Source organism: Primulina huaijiensis, chromosome 15 (genome assembly GCF_012295235.1).
Source record: "Primulina huaijiensis isolate GDHJ02 chromosome 15, ASM1229523v2, whole genome shotgun sequence".
Taxonomy (NCBI): domain Eukaryota; kingdom Viridiplantae; phylum Streptophyta; class Magnoliopsida; order Lamiales; family Gesneriaceae; genus Primulina; species Primulina huaijiensis.
The window spans coordinates 21,906,435-21,924,612 of NC_133320.1; the positions used below are offsets into that span (position 1 = coordinate 21,906,435).

At 35.2% G+C, this 18,178-nt stretch overlaps 2 protein-coding genes, 2 long non-coding RNA genes and 1 pseudogene across 4 annotated transcripts; 4 read left to right on the plus strand and 1 right to left on the minus strand.

Annotated features, from left to right (window-relative positions):
• Nucleotides 1-434: 434 nt before the first annotated feature.
• On the plus strand, nucleotides 435-2,278 carry LOC140959412 (cyanidin 3-O-galactoside 2''-O-xylosyltransferase FGGT1-like; annotated as a pseudogene).
• Nucleotides 2,279-3,789: 1,511 nt separating this feature from the next.
• On the plus strand, nucleotides 3,790-7,084 carry LOC140960070 (uncharacterized). The gene is made up of 8 exons (XM_073418188.1): nucleotides 3,790-4,085; nucleotides 4,477-4,517; nucleotides 5,157-5,228; nucleotides 5,325-5,408; nucleotides 5,493-5,527; nucleotides 5,925-6,010; nucleotides 6,717-6,782; nucleotides 6,859-7,084. Exons 1-8 carry the CDS (start codon nucleotides 4,019-4,021, stop codon nucleotides 6,891-6,893), a joined length of 486 nt encoding a protein of 161 aa, XP_073274289.1. The 5' UTR covers nucleotides 3,790-4,018; the 3' UTR covers nucleotides 6,894-7,084.
• A 1,230-nt stretch (nucleotides 7,085-8,314) lies between these two features.
• LOC140959591 (apoptosis inhibitor 5-like protein API5) lies at nucleotides 8,315-18,108 on the plus strand. Its single transcript, XM_073417505.1, has 16 exons — nucleotides 8,315-8,590; nucleotides 8,714-8,878; nucleotides 9,000-9,099; nucleotides 9,230-9,295; nucleotides 10,009-10,106; nucleotides 10,232-10,306; nucleotides 11,200-11,349; nucleotides 11,541-11,606; nucleotides 11,687-11,752; nucleotides 12,858-12,968; nucleotides 13,326-13,415; nucleotides 13,506-13,612; nucleotides 17,089-17,203; nucleotides 17,288-17,353; nucleotides 17,436-17,539; nucleotides 17,689-18,108. The coding sequence occupies exons 1-16, from the start codon at nucleotides 8,504-8,506 to the stop codon at nucleotides 17,873-17,875; spliced, it is 1,653 nt and encodes a 550-aa protein (XP_073273606.1). The 5' UTR covers nucleotides 8,315-8,503; the 3' UTR covers nucleotides 17,876-18,108.
• Nucleotides 14,897-15,381, minus strand: LOC140959593 (uncharacterized). The gene is made up of 2 exons (XR_012172013.1): nucleotides 15,254-15,381; nucleotides 14,897-15,149 (listed from the first exon to the last, which is right to left on the minus strand). It is a non-coding gene; the product is annotated as an uncharacterized lncRNA (long non-coding RNA).
• On the plus strand, nucleotides 15,638-16,165 carry LOC140959592 (uncharacterized). The gene is made up of 2 exons (XR_012172012.1): nucleotides 15,638-15,740; nucleotides 15,787-16,165. It is a non-coding gene; the product is annotated as an uncharacterized lncRNA (long non-coding RNA).
• Nucleotides 18,109-18,178: the final 70 nt, after the last annotated feature.

An 18,178-nucleotide genomic window follows, 5' to 3' on the forward strand; every position in this document is an offset into this window, starting at 1 on the left:
AGGAATCGTTGTTGCGTAGACGAATAATTGCTGCTGCCTTTCATTGAATTATGCTAACAAAGATAATGATTCCTCATAGAAGGCAGATAGATTGATCACATCGTGTGTTTTGAGAAGCTGTGAAAATAGTAGTTTTTTTCTATCCTCGTATTGAATTCTCAATATATGATGTGATTTTCTATTGATATATTATTGTCCCGTGGAGCATAAACCAACCCTCGTACTTAATAGTGAATCTTTCTTTTTTTTTAAAAAAAAAATATATATATTCTCTCGTTCCATGCCATTTTATGGTGCTTTCCACCGTCTTACTCCGTTCCCCTCCAATATTAATCCATTCCATCATTTTTTCTTACCTCAGCTTTCCTGTTCCGTTCCATTTTATTGAGATCAAACACAGATTTGAGAGTTATCTCGAAATGTGTAGCTCGACTTTCATAAGATTTTTAATATTCGGACATTCAATTATCTTGATTCTACAGCCAAACCTCACAAATTCATTGATAGCCTTGCATTTTTCATCTGTTCAGAATACACAGATCAAGTTCTAACATGATGTTGCACAAGTTGTTTCCTACCCATATTTGTCTCGTCCTAAAATACATCAAGTCGCCGCACTCGATCCATCTTATCCCGATTTTATGGGTCCTCCCCAAATTTGAAATGCCATATATGGTCAATTATGGACATTGTTCAGATGTTTGATCTCTTCCATGGTAGCTGCACGATTGAAGGATAATTTCAGCTCAACTCGAAACAAATTATTGCAGAAATATCACTTGAGTGAGATTTGGAATTTTCTCAGTAATTCCAGAAAGTAGAGAACATCAATTTCATAAGAAAATTTTGCAGATGTTCTAGAACCTTATTATGGGTGAAAACAGCCTACGACTCGTCATGTATCCATGGTTTGCAATGGGGCGTCTCACCTCATTCCTTCACATCTCAAACAAATTTGCAGATAAAGGCCACAAAATTTTCTTCATCCTGCCATTGAAAACACAATCCAGATTAGAAAAATTCAATCTTTACCCGGATTTCATAAGTTTTATACCTGTAACTACTGTGGCTCACGTTGAAGGCCAGCCCCATGGGACTGAAACCAGCTCAGAAGTTTCTTTTCCTCTTGTATTCACTTCTTTGTCACGCCATGGATCTTACAAGTTACAGAACCAGATGTTGAATCTCTTCTCCAGGAACTCGAGCCCCATTTCGTGTTCTTTGATTTTACCCATTGGTTGCCGGATTTAACCCGCAGGTTAGGGATGAAATCCATCACTGTTGCACCATTAGCCCTCTGGCTGGTGCATATCTGTTTCAAGATGAATCTACAGTAGAAGATTTAATCGATCCTCCACCTTGTTTTCCTACATTAGGGATCAAGATTTACACACACGAAGCTCGTGCCGTGAATATGATCAACAAGATGAAAGAATTCGGTAGCGGGATGAACACTTGAGAAGTCATTTTCTTAAAACAAGAGTTGAACCATGTTATTTAATCAATTTTCCCCATTGCATTCATTGCATTCAACTCCTGCATTGAAATGAAGCTGTGTGTCGTGATTTTCTTGAAAAAAAATTCAATAAAACGGTTTTTCTCGCTGGCCCGGTTTTGCCGTAGCCGCCATCTTCCACTCTCGGCGAAAAATGGGCAGAATGGTTGGACCAATTCAAGCCAAAAACCGTGATCTTCTGCGCACTTGGAATTGAAGCAAGATTGCAAATGGATCAATTTCAAGAACTGATCTTGGGGATCGTATCCATTCTTTGCTGCACTAAAACCACCCACTGGAACAGATGTGATACAACTACAAGAGGCTTTACCAGAAGTCTTTCAAGAAAGAACAGAGAAAAAAAGGTCGTTCATGGAGGTTGGGTGCACCGTGCAACAGCAAATGATCATAGAGCACCCTTCCGTTGGATGCTTCTTTACGCATTGCGGGTCGGGCTCTTTATCTGAAGCCATGGTTAGCGAGTGCCAAGTTGCCAACTAGTGTGCTGATCCCGCAGATGGGTGATCAAATCATGAATGCAAGATTTATGGCTGCGGATTTGAGAGTTGGTGTGGAGGTTGAGAAAGGAGATGAGAATGGGTCGTTTACAAAAGATGGTGTGAAGAAGGCTATAAGATTGGCGATGGATGATGGCAGTGAAATTGGAGATGAAATTCGAGGCAACCATGCAAATGGAGGGATTTCTTATTGGGTGAAGAAGGGCTTGAAAATTCTTATATTGATCAATTTGTTGAGAAGTTGAGAGGCCTTTTGGAACAATAGATATCGATCATTAAAATAATCCTTTTAGAAAAAACTTTTTAATCTTCCATGTATATATATTTGTTCAAATAATTCTCAAATATGTGATTTGAGCTATAAATTTAATTACAATAGAATTGTAAGTTACAAATATTTATATGTTATATTTCATAATTGATTAATATATTATTTTATTATAATTTCTATAATATTGTTATAACATTTTCCAATTAAAATACAATATTTTATTCAGTATTATCCGCGAGGTTAACACTTCAAAAATGCTCCAACCTTGAAACTACAGTTGGTTTGTTCTTATGACATGCATGCATATGGAAACAATGAAGTATTCAGATTGAAATGCATATCTCATTAGCGAAATGTCTATAACACATGTTTCTATAACACATGTTTCTGTTGCGATTGTGACAACAATGTCTGTTATTTGAAACTGCAGTAGGTATGGTGTTGTTATTGACGCTGATAATTCTTTGTATCTGTGGAGACATTGCACAATTATGACATTGACAAAAAACATTCTACTATAAAATTTAGGTTATGATGATGAATGTGCTAAAATGAAACATATTTGATTTGGATTGCTAATGTAAGACATGGAAAAATTGGGAAACCAAATGTTGATAATGAAACAATTGATATTCCTGAAGAATTTTGTTGAAAGATTGCAATGATCGTATTACAACAATAATTGAGAGTACGTATCTGTCTTCAAACGGCACTATCAGATGACACTATCGACGATACTACATATTTTCAGCAGATGGCAATTTTGGCTCTGGTTTTTGATGTCATTCAGTCCATAAAATGGATACATGATATATCTTAGCCATTATTAAAGAAGATCGTATTTAAGTTCTACTACGATCTATTACATGTTGTGTGTACACCTTAATTCTTAAATGAAATAATATATTATGGAGTATCGAATAACGAGTTAAACTCGAAGGTTAGTACTCTGGTTATGCTGACGTGGAACTTAGATAATTCTATTAAATTATGCAATGACCCTAAGTTGATCGCAACGATACTCGAAACCATATTTTGGAAAGACAAATTTTTACTTAACGTAATGTAGATAATAAAATATTTATTCCAAGAGTGTCATTTACCTCTCATGATCCAAGGCTCTCTTTTAAATTTTTTTCGAAAACAATATTATTTGATCGTATCATACACAATTACAAATGAACAAAAGTCAAGTCAATAATTGTCTCACGCCTGACTTCTTTTGAAGAAACCAGTTTTAATTATGGTCAACTGTGCGTCACAGTATCCAGAGTTACGAATCCAAGATATTTATAAATTTTGATATGTAATAGTGATATCAGCTAGAAAAAATTAACAACAAAACCTTATATATAAAAAACTTTTCAAAATTTGTAATTTAATTTTTTCCCTGATTGTACTATCTATAATCAATTGATTTTATTTGTATGTTAAATAAATAAATAAATAAATTATTAATTTTAATCATCAGTTATATAATACATGGGGATACTGGTGGGAAAACAGAAAAACGAGCGTATTTGTAAGGAATTTTGTTTTAGGTCAAATACAAATCGCATAGAAAAGGGTTCACACTTCACAGAAGGGGAATCGATTCAGTCAAGGAGAGAGAGGGCATAAACAATTGGAATAAGCTGGCTTCTTGAATCCAAAGCGTCGTGAATTTGTTTCTGCTTAATTTTTAAGCAGATAAGGAATCCTTCTCTTTGGATCGAGGAGAGCACAGGCGCTGAAATGGGAAGAGGGAAGTTCAAGGGCAAGCCCACTGGCCGCCGCCAGTTCTCCACGCCTGAACAGATGAGTATGTTGTTTCCCCCGTAATTATCATCTTCTTCGGTGTCTCTATTTGTCTGCTGTTCTATCTGTTGTTATACCGGGGGATGTCTAAGATCTAAATGATTTAGTATCTACGAATGTTGGGGGAAGAGGGGTGAGTCGTGATTCTTGAGCTGGTGACGAGTTCTTGACTTACTGTGAATTATTTTGTTGTGTACCGTATTTATGGTTTTTTAGGTGTTTTTTGTCTTTATCTATCGTTTTAGTCCCGTTGCGCTTCTTTCATTTATACTTTGGAATGCGGGGATCTTGCTAGTTGTGTGTGTTTAAGTTGTTTTCTCTTGATGTTTGATGTTTTCTCATAAAATCTCATCGTATGTAACTCTTTATTTCTTTCTTTTTTTTTATGAATTCAGTGGCTGGTACATCTGCATCCCGTCCTCGCACATTTAGACAGGTGAATCGTATTGCTTTGGATTTCTCTCAACGTTTGTACTCGTCAATATTGGATATATTATGTTTCATTTATCCAGTTTTGCTAAGGATACCCTAGGATATTATCTATTTAGCACCAATGCTGAGAAAATGAATATTAATTTAAATACAACCAATGTAGTTGATAATAATTGTTTATAACTCTCATGTACTTTGCAGTTCACTTGGTTATCCATGGATTATATTACCTAGAATGACGAAATGCGCCTTGTCTGCCTAAGCACGCTAAATTTTAAAGAACCATATAATAGGTATAAATGATGTCGATCTTCTTGTAAACCATAATTATCCCGACCATCATAAGGATAAAAGTGAACGAGTTTTTAGGAGTTTGGTATTTGTTTCGTGCAAATTATAGGAGCTAAGAAATGAACTACTGAATTTTTAATTATAATTACTTTATCTACTCTTATGGTTTTAGACTCATTTTAGTATATTTATTGTTTTTTATTTCACCCTTCTTATTTTATACACATTTTTATTTACAAATGTTTTCCTCCCCCTTTCCATAAACCAATAGATACAGCATAAATCGTACGTGTTCTTGTAAGTTTCATACACTCGTCAATGTAATTTCTTAGACATACGACTAATGTTACAGGAAGAGGCTGAAGTGGAAGAAGATGAGAGATCTGATGTAGAGTCCGAAGAGGAGTCTGAGGATGAACCTGAAGTTAGTACACCATGATTTGATTTTGTTGAGCACTTTGGTTTCGGTTGAAATTGCTAGACTGCTAACATATGTTAACTCATTTGCTAATGTTGACAGAAACAAAAAGGTGCAGAGGGTGTCATTAAGATTGAAAATCCTAATTTGGTGAAGACAAAAAACTTGAAAGCACGTGATGTTGATGTACGCTACTCCAGTTAGTCATTTACTAACTTAATAGCTGTCCTTTTATAATTTTCTGATTTCTGATTTTTTTTTGTCTTGTAGATGGAGAAAACAACTGAGCTTTCAAGGCGGGAAAGGTTGTGAATATTTGTTATTACTATTGTTAACCTGCTATTAGATTTCTGATTCAAGATTATAAATATTAATTGGTTATTCCATTTCTATTTCGCCGTTAGACTTTATAATTTTCGGTAAAATATGTAGAAGGTAGCTTGAAGAATTTCTTTTCTAGAGAACTTACCCTACTACATTGTATTATTCTGAATTGCAAGTCCGTATTTGCTTCATTTAGTCTCAGTTTTTTCTTTGTCGGTAAGGAGGGGGGTATGTGAGAATTTAGATGCTGTTGCATTTTTTTTAATCATTCCTTGTGTTCACTGACCATACAGGCTAATTTAGAGAACAGGTGGTGGAGTAAACTATGTTATACTGAGCTTTCAACTGTATTATTCTTCATTTTGCTATTGTTCTCAGAGAGGAGATTGAAAAGCAGAAAGCTCATGAAAGGTACATGAAGCTGCAAGAACAAGGGAAGACTGAACAAGCAAAGAAAGACTTGGGTAATGTTATTCAACCTGCTTCTCAGCTGTGCCTTATCCTTGTTTGAGTGTTAGAACTCTCTTTCATTGCATTGCTTGTTCTAACTTGACACATGGATCTTGGAAACTCATGCAGTAATTGGTGCTTCTTTTTTTTATTAAATAATCTTTATCTTTTGTTGCATTATGGATTGAACCATTTTTGTGGCTTTCTTATGGTGTCGTGTTTAACACCACTAGTCTTTAGTTTTGATTAAGATAATAAAGGATTAGTTGAGCCTGCCAAATTCTTTGAATCTCTGGATTTTGGACTGCACATTGTTTACCAACCTTTGAAGCTTTCCATCTTGGTATTTTTTCTCGTTAGTAACCGACAAAAGAGGTTGCTCTTGCATATGAGTTCAATATCTGAATTAATAGAATGCCTATCTTTTACTATACTCAAGTCTCAACCTTCCTTTTTGTCTCGAATAAACTCTCTTCCTCTGTTTTTACCTCGAATGGACTGATCATTCGAAGTAACTTTACTTTAATTGTTTTTTCTCTAATCTGAATATCTGAGATGGAGCCATCCCCTCACCGAATTTGGTCACCATTGTAATGTGCTGACATGAAGATGTTCTCATTGTCCAAAACCCTAAAAGTTTAATTACTATTCATCTTTTATCGGTAAAGCTAAAAATGATTTTTACGTCATGGGTGTATTCTTCTCTTCTATAATTTGCAGATCGTCTGGCTCTTATACGAGAGCAAAGGGCTGAAGCTGCCAAGAAACGAGAGGAGGAGAAAACTGGTTAGTCACCAAAACGTACGTGCAGATTTCTTCTTCCCTTTCTCTCCAACTGATCTCATTTTACTTATACATGCAGCAAAGGAACAGAAGAAGATTGAAGCTCGGAAATAATCATATATGCTGGTAGAAGATGGCGATATTATGCTTTTGGATATTTGAAACCATATTTAGTTCGTGATCAGTATTATATTCTCATACTGCTAGTTATGTTAAACCATTTTCCCTTATTAGTTCCCTTTCATTGTATTGTATTTGGACGATAACTATAACAAGTACTTTTTCAAGCTGTAGCATACTCTCTTTTTTTTTTTAAAAAAAAAAAATATAAATACATGAATATATCTTGGCCTGTCTTTATCGCAATGAATTTCATGATCTCACTGATCATCAATGTTGAGATAATTTTGTGGACCAATCTATAGATCAATGACATGGGGTTTTGGATGCCAAATTATATATATTTGCATGGATTATTATTCATCATCTATATACATAAATTGTTAAATATTTTTTTCTCGGAAAATAACGGTCTGCTGGATCTTCGGCATGCAAATACTTCACCCTTTACGTACAGGGGTATTTCTGGTGGTAAATATTTTCTTTATGTATATTCGAGCCATAACCAGTAGGGTGTTTTCGAAATTTTATTTTACGCCACTAGCATTTATCAAGTTCTCACTAAATTTTCACTAGTTGTTAGGTTCTGACCATGTTTTAGCAGTTTGTTAGTACATCTTTTTTGAGGTTCTAAGCTGTCTTTTGGTTTACAAAAAGTGGAAAATTCAGTCACTTTCTCACTGATTGGCGGAATAATAAGATGTAACATTTTTGTATCATGTCGTGTAACGAGTTAAAAAATCATCATGTCATTCTTATTTTTCAAGCTATCTGTCTATTTTCATTGTCCTATCCGACAAGCAAAACGATGTATGAGTCAGGTTGCAACACTATAAAACTCGTCATATTTGGATCAACTAATGAATAATTGTACTAAGATATCTATAAATTTGGATTTTCAAGATAATGGTTGCTTATTCTTCAAAATCAAAGAAATAAAGATATTGGTTGCTGCTCGTTGAATTCACAAATCGTGATAAATTTGCTTCTTATTTCTCCAAGACTCTTAAATATTAATTCAAATAGACATTATCTGAACTCATCAATACAATCATGATAAAAATGAATTTTTTAAAAAACATTTAATAACCAAATAATAATAATAAATATAAAAAAACAAGGCATATAACAATATAATTTATAAAAAAAAACAAAACATATTCTTTTTTTAAAAAAGAAATGGAACTTGTGGTTAGTGACTTCACTACAACAATAAATGTCTATTGTGACATTTTTTTGTAGACGTTTTTAATTAAATGTTGTCACAAATACTTACTAATTACACTTGTAAAAAATTAATAATATGTTTTTACGATTTTGGTTGTTTTTTTTGTTATTTATTAGTTCTGAATTTTTAATATTTTTAAATATTTTTCATTTAAAAATAAAGAAACAATTCGAATAAAGATGGATCACAACACAAGCCCGAAATTAATTCGAGTCCGGTCCCTTCTCTTTCCTCACCGGTCAAACAGTTCGCCTCAACAAGACGGCATTGGTTCATCACACTCGCCAATATTGTGCGTCACGCTACGCTACATACAAGGATCGTGTATCTATAGCCACGTTGTCACTCTTTTCTCAAACGTTAAACTGAGTGTGCTATGGCAGAAGTCTCCGACGACGCGAAAGACATTGAGAAGCTTTATGAGTATGGAGAACGTCTCAATGAGGTCAAAGACAAGTCTCAGGTTCAAAATTCTTTGCTCTTTCATGTATTTTGGATTCCGCGTTTCTTGGTTCTTAATTGAACTTCGAATTTGAGGTATTTGGAAGATTAGGTTTTAATCGTACGATTTATGGTTTCTGAGTAGCACGCCGAGGATTATGAGAACATAATAAAGGCGGCGAAAAGCAGTAGTGTTAAGGCTAGGCAGTTAGCTGCGCAGCTGATTCCGAGATTTTTTAAGTATTTCCCTGGCCTCTCTGTTAATGCTGTCGATGCGCATCTTGATTTGTGTGAAGCGGAAGAACTTGGGGTTAGCTCTTTCCTTTCATATTATCTCAATCGTGCCAAAGAGTTAAACTTTATGTATATAAACCTGAAATTGTTAGCCTGCATTCACTAAATGTTGTGCTTTCTAATTACCACACTTTCAGATTCGGGTGCAAGCTATTCGAGGGCTTCCACTTTTCTGCAAAGATACACCCGAGCACCTTTCTAAAATTGTCGACATTCTTGCGCAACTCCTCACTGCTGGTATGAATGTTCCGAGTACCTAATACCTATGTGAAAAGTGTCATGCGCGTAATGTTACACGTACATTGCCACTAACAGTGAAGAAATGCACTACTTCTTATATAACCTTTTGTCTTCTTGATGGTTTTAGAGGAAAACGTGGAGCGTGATGCAGTAAATAAAGCACTTTTATCCTTACTGAGGCAAGATGTTAAAGGTAATTTACTGATCTTTGAAATGTACGATTGTCTGGTCCGTATTTTGCACTTTATATAGGCACAGGGATTTAGGAACAATGAACAGTGCTATAGTATCTCGCAGGTGTTGCACCCAACCCACGAGGTTGGTTTAGTGATTGACTATTCCTTGAATTCATGGCATGCTTTGTGGCTATCACGATATTTTGGATTTGTATAACTAACCATCGTGGCAATTAGCAAGCATAAGCTACCAAGATTCCCATCGGAAGACAAGGGCCTAAATGCTTCTAGAACAACTGTGTGATTATTTGAGGTTGCGATCATCATGGGGCAGGAGCTACTGACATGCACAAAGTTCTGATCATTTCATTCTGCTTAGCATAATGAAATATGTTATTACTCACTATGTTAGCCACTCCCATCACCATATATTGATATTTTAATTGAACTGACGACCATCTCGATATTTTGATTGTTAATTGAAATGGGCTATTCCTATTCGTCGACCGTAATTTTCCTTTTAATGCTGAAATCTTTACAAACTCAATTTTACTTCATAATCAACTAAAATTTAGATTTTTCGCTTTTTAACCTTTTCGCCTCATGTCTTTTTATTCTTTTGTGGATTGTAGAAGGGGATTAGTTATGTGGGTTTCCTTTGGTGGTGATTACTACTTTGTTTTGGTCTTGAATCATTGAGAGAGCATATACTCTTTTGTTCTTCTCGCAGCTTCTTTGACAGCCCTGTTTAAGCACATTGAGAGTGTTGACGAGCAGATAACTGATGAAAATCTTCGTGAGAGGACCCTACTTTTTATTAAAGACAAGGTGAGGATATATATTTCGATTACGTGGCTAATGTTGAGTTGATAGTCTTGCTTTTCCTTTTTTGGTCTTAGAAGTTAGTGATACATACCCTTTGTTATTTCCTTCCATTGAAATTCGTTATTCAGGTCTTCCCACTCAAAGCTGAGCTTTTGAGGCCACCTGAGAAAATGGAGAGGCACATTACCGATTTGATTAAAAAGGTTACTTTATGTTTCTCCTTTTCTAGCTCTTCCTTGGTATTGATATCTAATAAGATTATCTATTTTTTTGGGCAAAATCTATTTTTTAACCATGTGTTCCAAGTATTGTCATTTTTGGTACACATGCTTTTCATGATAGCTTAATTGGTACACAAGTGTTGGGTTTATTGCAGCTCGGTTGATGACTAGTGCAATTCGCCTCTAATTCCACCAGTTGTGTGGGTATTGGTGAAATTACCTCGATCAAAGTGTCAAGTATCAGCCAACTGAAATTGAATTGGGAAATCTAATGCCATTACCTTCTGTCTATGGACGTGAAACTTAATTCGAGAAGTACAAAGTAAGAATTACGTGTAAATATAACAAAATGTGGTTATGATGGTTTATGAAAGGATGGAAAACAATGTCGGTGGTAGTTCATGGTTGGGTGGTGATACACTGGTACTACAATGAGTGGGAGAAACTTTCATGGCAACACTGGAGAGAAAACAGGGAAGAAAGTGAAGAAATAAACTAGTGATGACTTGAAGCAAGATAGTCACATAAGAGTCTTTACACCTTTCTGTTCTATAATTTTTAAATCTGCACTCTAAAGTACCTTAAAATGGATGGAGTGAGCATGCCTTTTAATCTTGCACTTAATTGACCATGCCCTTGAGTCATGCACTTATTTGACAGTAGTTGTAATACTCGTGTGCCGATTGTGATATTGTGAAAAGTACATGTCCCAGTTAACATCTTTTTAACACACCATAATAATTTTTACCTTGTTTTCAAAATTTTTAGCTTACGATCTAAGAATCCAATATCATTGCCAAAAACGCCAAGTTAAAAGCAGTTTTTGTGGAATGTGATTTTAAATAATATGCATTTTTGGTGGAATTAAATTGCAGAGTCTACGAGATGTGACAGGAGCTGAATTTAAGATGTTTATGGATTTTTTGAAAACTTTGACCATGTTTGGTGTGAAAGCTCCCCCAGAGCGGGTACAAGAACTTATTGAAATAATTGAAGACCAAGCTGATCTTGATGCACAATTCAATGTGAGTATTTCTCTAGTAACTATTAATAAAGATATTAGTAGCTTTTTTCGCCTACTTTTTTGTCAATGTATGCACATCTTGGAGTTTGGTGCTGATTCCCAATGGTTGTGAATTCTCAGTTTGAAAATAAAAATCCATCTCCAAATCCCAGTTTATGATCTGCTCAATTATCGGAATCTTCTCATGTGCAGGTTACAGATGGAGATCATAATGATAGACTGATTTCCTGTCTGTTTATGGCTCTTCCATTTTTTGAGGTTCATAGCTTTTCCTCATGGCCATCTTCCTTTTATGTTATTTCATGGTGTTTGTTTTATAACTCATACTTGATTTGCAGAGGGGTGCATCCAATAGCAAGTTTTTCAACTACTTGAACAAGCACATGTTTCCTGTTTTTGATAAGGTTAACATTTCAACTGCGCTATGTGCTTTTATGTGCCATTTTGAAGGACTTGTTTCAGCGAACTTTTATTTCATTATAATCGAGAATGACTTGCATTTGTAGCTAGATTACGTTTCTGGATGAAAGAAAAAGTATAATTCATATCATATGTAGTTGTGCAGGCTTGCAAAATTCCAGGCATTTAGGCTAGATTTATGTCTTATGAGCATGGCTAAAGTTGGACTATTATAGAATGTTTGAGTATCATAATAGTACTGATGGGAATTTCAGAAATGTAAGCAGTGGCATTTTACCTGTATGTTATTTTTGTGCATTTGAATGGAGAAACGTTATACTGTTTACACGTATCAATATTGTTTTGAAAATTGGGAAATCTAAGCACCGAGATTGCACCTTTATATTTTTTGGGTGCTTTTGAATCGAGAAACGCAGAGTATTCAAGAATCTGTTAAATCTTGAAAGAATTTTTATTCTTACTTTTGGCCTTCACAGTCTCTCATTTGTACATTTTTTTTGTTTGAAGATCATTTATACAATTTTGGATGGATGTTTATTGTGTTTGAGTTCATTTTGAGAGTGTTCATACGTTTTTATCAATTTTGCATAGTTGATCTTAACAGATATATTTCTTACCCCAAAAAAAGGGTATTCAACCATTAAATTACTTACATACATAGTTTGATAATGTGGTTCTTGAGGTCTGCCTCATGCTCAAGTTTATACAATGTTTTTTATTCCTTGGGAACTATGAGTAGGTGTGGATATTGTCTAGATTATTTGTATTTGTGTTTGCATGTTTTGGGATAAGAAATTGAATAGATTTTGTATTCCAGACAAGCTTCACAGAAGCATTTTGGTCTGTTGGATTGCATATCCAAACACAATCCACAATTTCTCAGTCTTTTTTTTATTTTATTTTGTGTGAGGTTTATTTGTGTTTAACAGCACTTATTTGGGCCATAGATTTAAAACATTATATGTCGATGGAATTAATATTGTTCTCTGCTCTTTGTTGGTGGCTAGACTTGCTTGAAAATGCCAAGATGTAGTGCATTCATTCTAGATCTTTGAGTCAGGAATATGACTGTTTTTTGCTTGTTGCCAGCTTCCTGAAGAACGAAAAGTAGACCTGCTTAAAAACCTTGCTGAGGGTTCACCTTACACATCTCCGCAAGACTCGAGACAAATTCTCCCATCTGCTGTTCAACTCTTAAAGGCAAGCTCAAGAATCTACACTTCACATTCTTTATGGTATTGCTATGAATGTTCGATATGTATATGAAAAAGTTAAAAACAGAAACTTATATGTTGCATCCACCTCCACCTCCACCTCCACCTTAAAATAGATTATTTTCTTACCCTGTTTTTTCACTGTGCTTGGGTACTGTTCTCTCTCTTTATATATATCTGTGTGTGAATAGTCACATACGTTATCTTTCATTCCCAAGAATCCAATCTGAATCTTATTTTGTTTTGTCTAGTTAGTCATTTGACAACAGGAACTTAATTTGGGTGTTTTTTTTTCTCTGATACGAGGATTATGCTTCATGCAACATTTTTTATGATGTTTCAGAAGGCCATGCCTCGAAGAAAAGCAGGAGAAGAAATGAACTTTACTTCCGTTGAGTGCTTGTTGTACACATTCCACCATTTAGCTCATAAGGTCATTGACATTCCTTGACCATACATCTTTGACTCATTTTGTGTTTCACATTCATGTTCATTGCTCATCCTCCTTTTGTGGTTGGGACAGGCTCCTAATGCAACTAATAGTTTATGTGGTTACAAAATCGTGACTGGGCAACCATCAGATAGGCTCGGAGAAGACTTCTCTGAGCTGTACAAAGATTTCTCAGAGAGGTAAGTTTATTCGATTTATCACTTCCTCTGGGCATGATTTTTTCCTAATTGAAATGTGGTGTTTGTCAGATTAACTAATATGTGTATATACTTTTAAATTATATTTTCATTTGTACTTGGGTACCTTTTCCGGTTGGGGTTTAACGAAAACACCTTCTATTGAAGTGTAGAAATTTATAGCATTTGAATCAGGGTTTCCTATCAAGCTTCTTGCTTGAAGTGGTGAACATTGGCTGTGGCTTTTCCACATGTCTTTATTTTCTTATGTGGCACCACCACATCCAGACTATGCAGCTCCACTGATCCACGGTGCAGCAATAAAAATAAAAATAAAAATCGGGGAGTTCACTAAGCTGTTAAAAGCATTATTTTTCGAACAGTAGGAGTTGAAAGATGTAATCAGCATTACTACAAAGTTCCATATCACTCTAGGCCTCAAGAAAAATCTTAAGAAATTTTATGGTAACAACCATTTTTTCTTTTTGAGCGGGCATGTAATGGTCACCATAGATCAGACACCATAGATTGCTAGGGTTTTATTGCTGCTAACTTCAATATATTTTCCATCCTTCGCATCAGATGTGGTTCCCCAACTTCTATGAATCTCCCACAAGTTGATTTTCTATGTTTTGGTGCCAAATGTTGATTGTGGAGTAATTGCTGGGGTTTCGTATGAGTGAGTTGATACATACCAGAAAATAAAAAAACTTCTTTAATTCTTTAACCCGTGGCCATCAATTTTTTCAAAACAATTCTTATGAATAAATAACTCACATGCATATGTAACGTCTCGCAAATGTTGTGGATGGATTGACTTTCTATCTTGTCCTGTATTGGATTCAACTGTAGAATCTTTTCCTGTCATGTTTAATCTTTCTTTTCGGCACATACCGAAAGAGATCACCCCAAAAGAATTGGCACTAGACTATTTTCCGGTTCATGTGAAGAGGCTGGAAATGATCCTTTTGAAACAAGGATTGAAATCATTTGTATTTTGACTAACACAATTTTTAAGGCTCGTTGGAATCAAGAAGAGTCGCAGCAGATGGCTTGAATATCAAGGAGGGTTTTTTTTTGCTTTTGATTTAAGTTTTACTAAGTATAACAGTCTTCTTTACATGTCCTGCAATTCGAGCTCCATCTGGATTATGTTCAAAGATAGAGTTCAAATCACGAAGGAAATTATATATACTAAGACTGATGAGAAACAACCATAACACTATCCAATATTTGTTTACCCCATTATGAAATCAATAACCATATGTACATTCCAAAGCATTACAATTTACAAGATATACCTTTACTCAGGGAAGAGATTATTAGGGTGGTACACTTGAAAGAACATATAGGACGTTCCGCATGTATGAATGATGAAACCTCAATAACCATGTGTACATTCCAAAGCATCACAGCCAATCCGTATGATATTATAAAAATTATTTTTTTACAAAATACACCTTTACTTAGGGAAGAGATGATTATGATGGTACACTTGAAATAACAAATAGGACATTCCACTATGTGTGAATGGTAAAACCTCAACTACGATTAACAAACTCCCATCTGAATTATAGTAACACCGAATGGTACACTTGAAATAACATATAGGACATCCCACTATGTATGTATGAATGGTAAAACTTCAACTACGATTCACCAACTCCCATCCAAATCATAATAACACCGAATTTTCTACATAGTGACTAGAGGTGCAAACTAATCGAGTCGGCTAAAAAATATTTGATTCGTTTGTTCAATAGTTCGCGAACCCCTCTCGAGTTATAATATTTTATTAATATAATATAATTATATATTAAATAAATATATATAACCTTTCAAGTAATCTTTTCGATCAATAGTTCGAATAGCTTGTGAATATGTTCAAATGTTTCGAGCTGAACTCAAACTCGAGCTCTAAGATAAACCGAATTCGAGCAAAATTTTTTAGATTTTTCATGCTTTTTATCAATTTTGAGCTCAAATATATCCAATTTGTTCCTTAAAATTTTCTTAATATTTAAATCGATTCAATTTATTTATACATCTAATTGTGACCTCGTAGAGATAGAAAACAAGTCAAGTTACAATGCTACTGGCCGGAACTTTAATGATGTTTTGGACCATAGTTGTCAAAGGCAAGCGCCTCTCGCCTTAAGGGATGACCCCAGGCATAGGGTCCTCGCCTGGTGGCGCATCTTGCCTTAAGGGTCCTCACCTCGTGGCGCTTCTCGCCTTAACCCAAGGCGCCCTCATGTGGGCAAGAGGCACTACCAGGTGAGGACCCCAGGCGCAATAATTCACTAAGGCAAGCCCAAACGCTTGTCTGTACTAGCCCTGGAAGTTCACTCTGGCACACACATTTATTTTAATTATTTGTTTAAAACAAAAAACCCAAACTCTATCAACCTAATGCCCCAACGCGGAATCAGAAGAAGAGAGTGCTGAACAGAAGAATGAGGTGAGGGCATCTATATCCAAAACAACCAGCAAATGTCGATTTCATATCTTTTGGATGAGGAGGAAGAAGAAATTAATGTTGATCAAGAAAATGATGAAGATCAAGCAGAATACAAGTCCGAAAGTTTTGAGGACTCTGGTGATTTGATGGAAGAAGATGAACTTGATTTGGATGATTGAAGAATTTTAATCATGCTACCAATTACTATGAACTTATTAATTATATTTTGTTTTGTGTGACATTGTGACTTAATTATTTCATATTTTAACGTATTTATTCTAAAATAAATATATATTTTTAAAAAATTTAAAAATGTGTGCCTTGCTTCGGTGAGGCGTTTGCGCCTCTCCTAGCGCCTCAGGCTCCATGGCCCTAGTTATGCTTTGGACTACAAAGTTGTAACATAATTCTTATCTCAAATGGTGGAAACCATTTAGAGAAATTTAGGTTGAGAGTGGTTCAATGAATTCATTTCATATGGACACCTATTTGTGTGAGTCGATGTCTTATCTTGGCAATGATGAAATGCAGGAACGATATATCATGAATATTAGTTTTGATTTTGTCAGGTGGGGATTTTTATTCTTGATCGCTAATTAAGTAAGAACATAATTTAGAGACTGTAGTCACAGAAGAAGTATTTAATGATTGACACCTAGTGTATGACTACATTCCCATAGATTGTGTTAACCTTAATGTCTTTATCAATGTCCAAGCGTGTATATATATAGATACATAGTTTGTCAAAAAATAAATGTAATTTGTGATTTATCAAATAAAGAATGTTTTTACAAAAAAATATCAAAAAGCTATGACCAATGGTTGGGTTGTTGGCTCTCTACCCTGACAGTAAACATATGCGTGGATTAAAAGTATTGGAAGGGAGTTTGGCCAATTTTTATCTCGTGTCATGTTGTCTAGGCTACTTTGGATGGAGGCTTTCCTATGTTACATTTTTCGTGCGTTGTTGGAGTCTTTGTGTTTTGATATTTGAAGGAAAACTTGGTTAATCCATCAGGTTGAATTGTGTTGAAGACCTAGTCCGTGCAACCATGAAGAAGTTAACTCAGGGAATGGCAGATCATAGTAAAGGATTGGGGGCTGCCGTATCCGATGAGGCAAAGGCTACCATTGTGAGTCTGTATTACTGACCACCGTTGTATATTTGCTCGTTAACTGTGATAATCAATTAATTTACATCTATATTAAATATGCAGAAAACCCAGAAGCAGAACACCATTACCGGGTTACGAACTTGCAACAATATTTTGGCTATGACACAGGTAAGTAAAATCACATTAAACATTGCCATTTGGAACGATGGTTATCCTTGATTAATTATTTCGTTTTTTCCTCCATAATTAGCCTCTTCATTCCAAGATACCCTCATTTATTGGAGACAAGAGGATTAACTTATCTTGGAAAGAAGCAGTAAAACCTTCACCACCAACTGCTTCTGCAACTGTTGGGTATGAATGACTTACCTGCTCATTTAAAGTGGTAGCACGTAGATTTTAATCTTAATTGCAGCTAAAAATCTTACTGGAAATGACATTTCATCTGCTAATATTGGAAACGTATATCTTATATATCATTTGCACATCATCTTTATCTGCAGAGGAAAGCGTCCTCTTGGTGCTCAGAATGGTGCTGGAAGTAGTCCTGCGAAAATGGGACGTGGAGCTGGGAGTACACAGAACTACTTTTCAAGGTCTGCAGGTCTTCAGCATCACGGAGGGAGAAGTGATGCTCGGGGTAGAGGAAGGGGGCATGGTGGCCGTGGGAGGGGTAGAGGATTCCGATAGCTTGATTCAGCTGTGCGTTTCATGTTCTTGAGAAATTTTGATACGAGAGATTATGGTAGAATGTTCGGTTTAATTAATTTACGGTTCATGTTTTGCAGAGTGACATGTATTGGGATTGTACTCGAGTCTTGAACATAGTTTAGGAAAAAGTTGAATGTAATATCCGAGTTGTCTTTGTTTTTTTATGAATAACCGATTGTGAATTGTGAACGTGTAAATAAATCGAATCGAGCGCCGAAATTTGAATGCTTGAATTTGAGCTTACATAAGTGTATTAGTTTGAAAGCTAATTTTTAATATTTT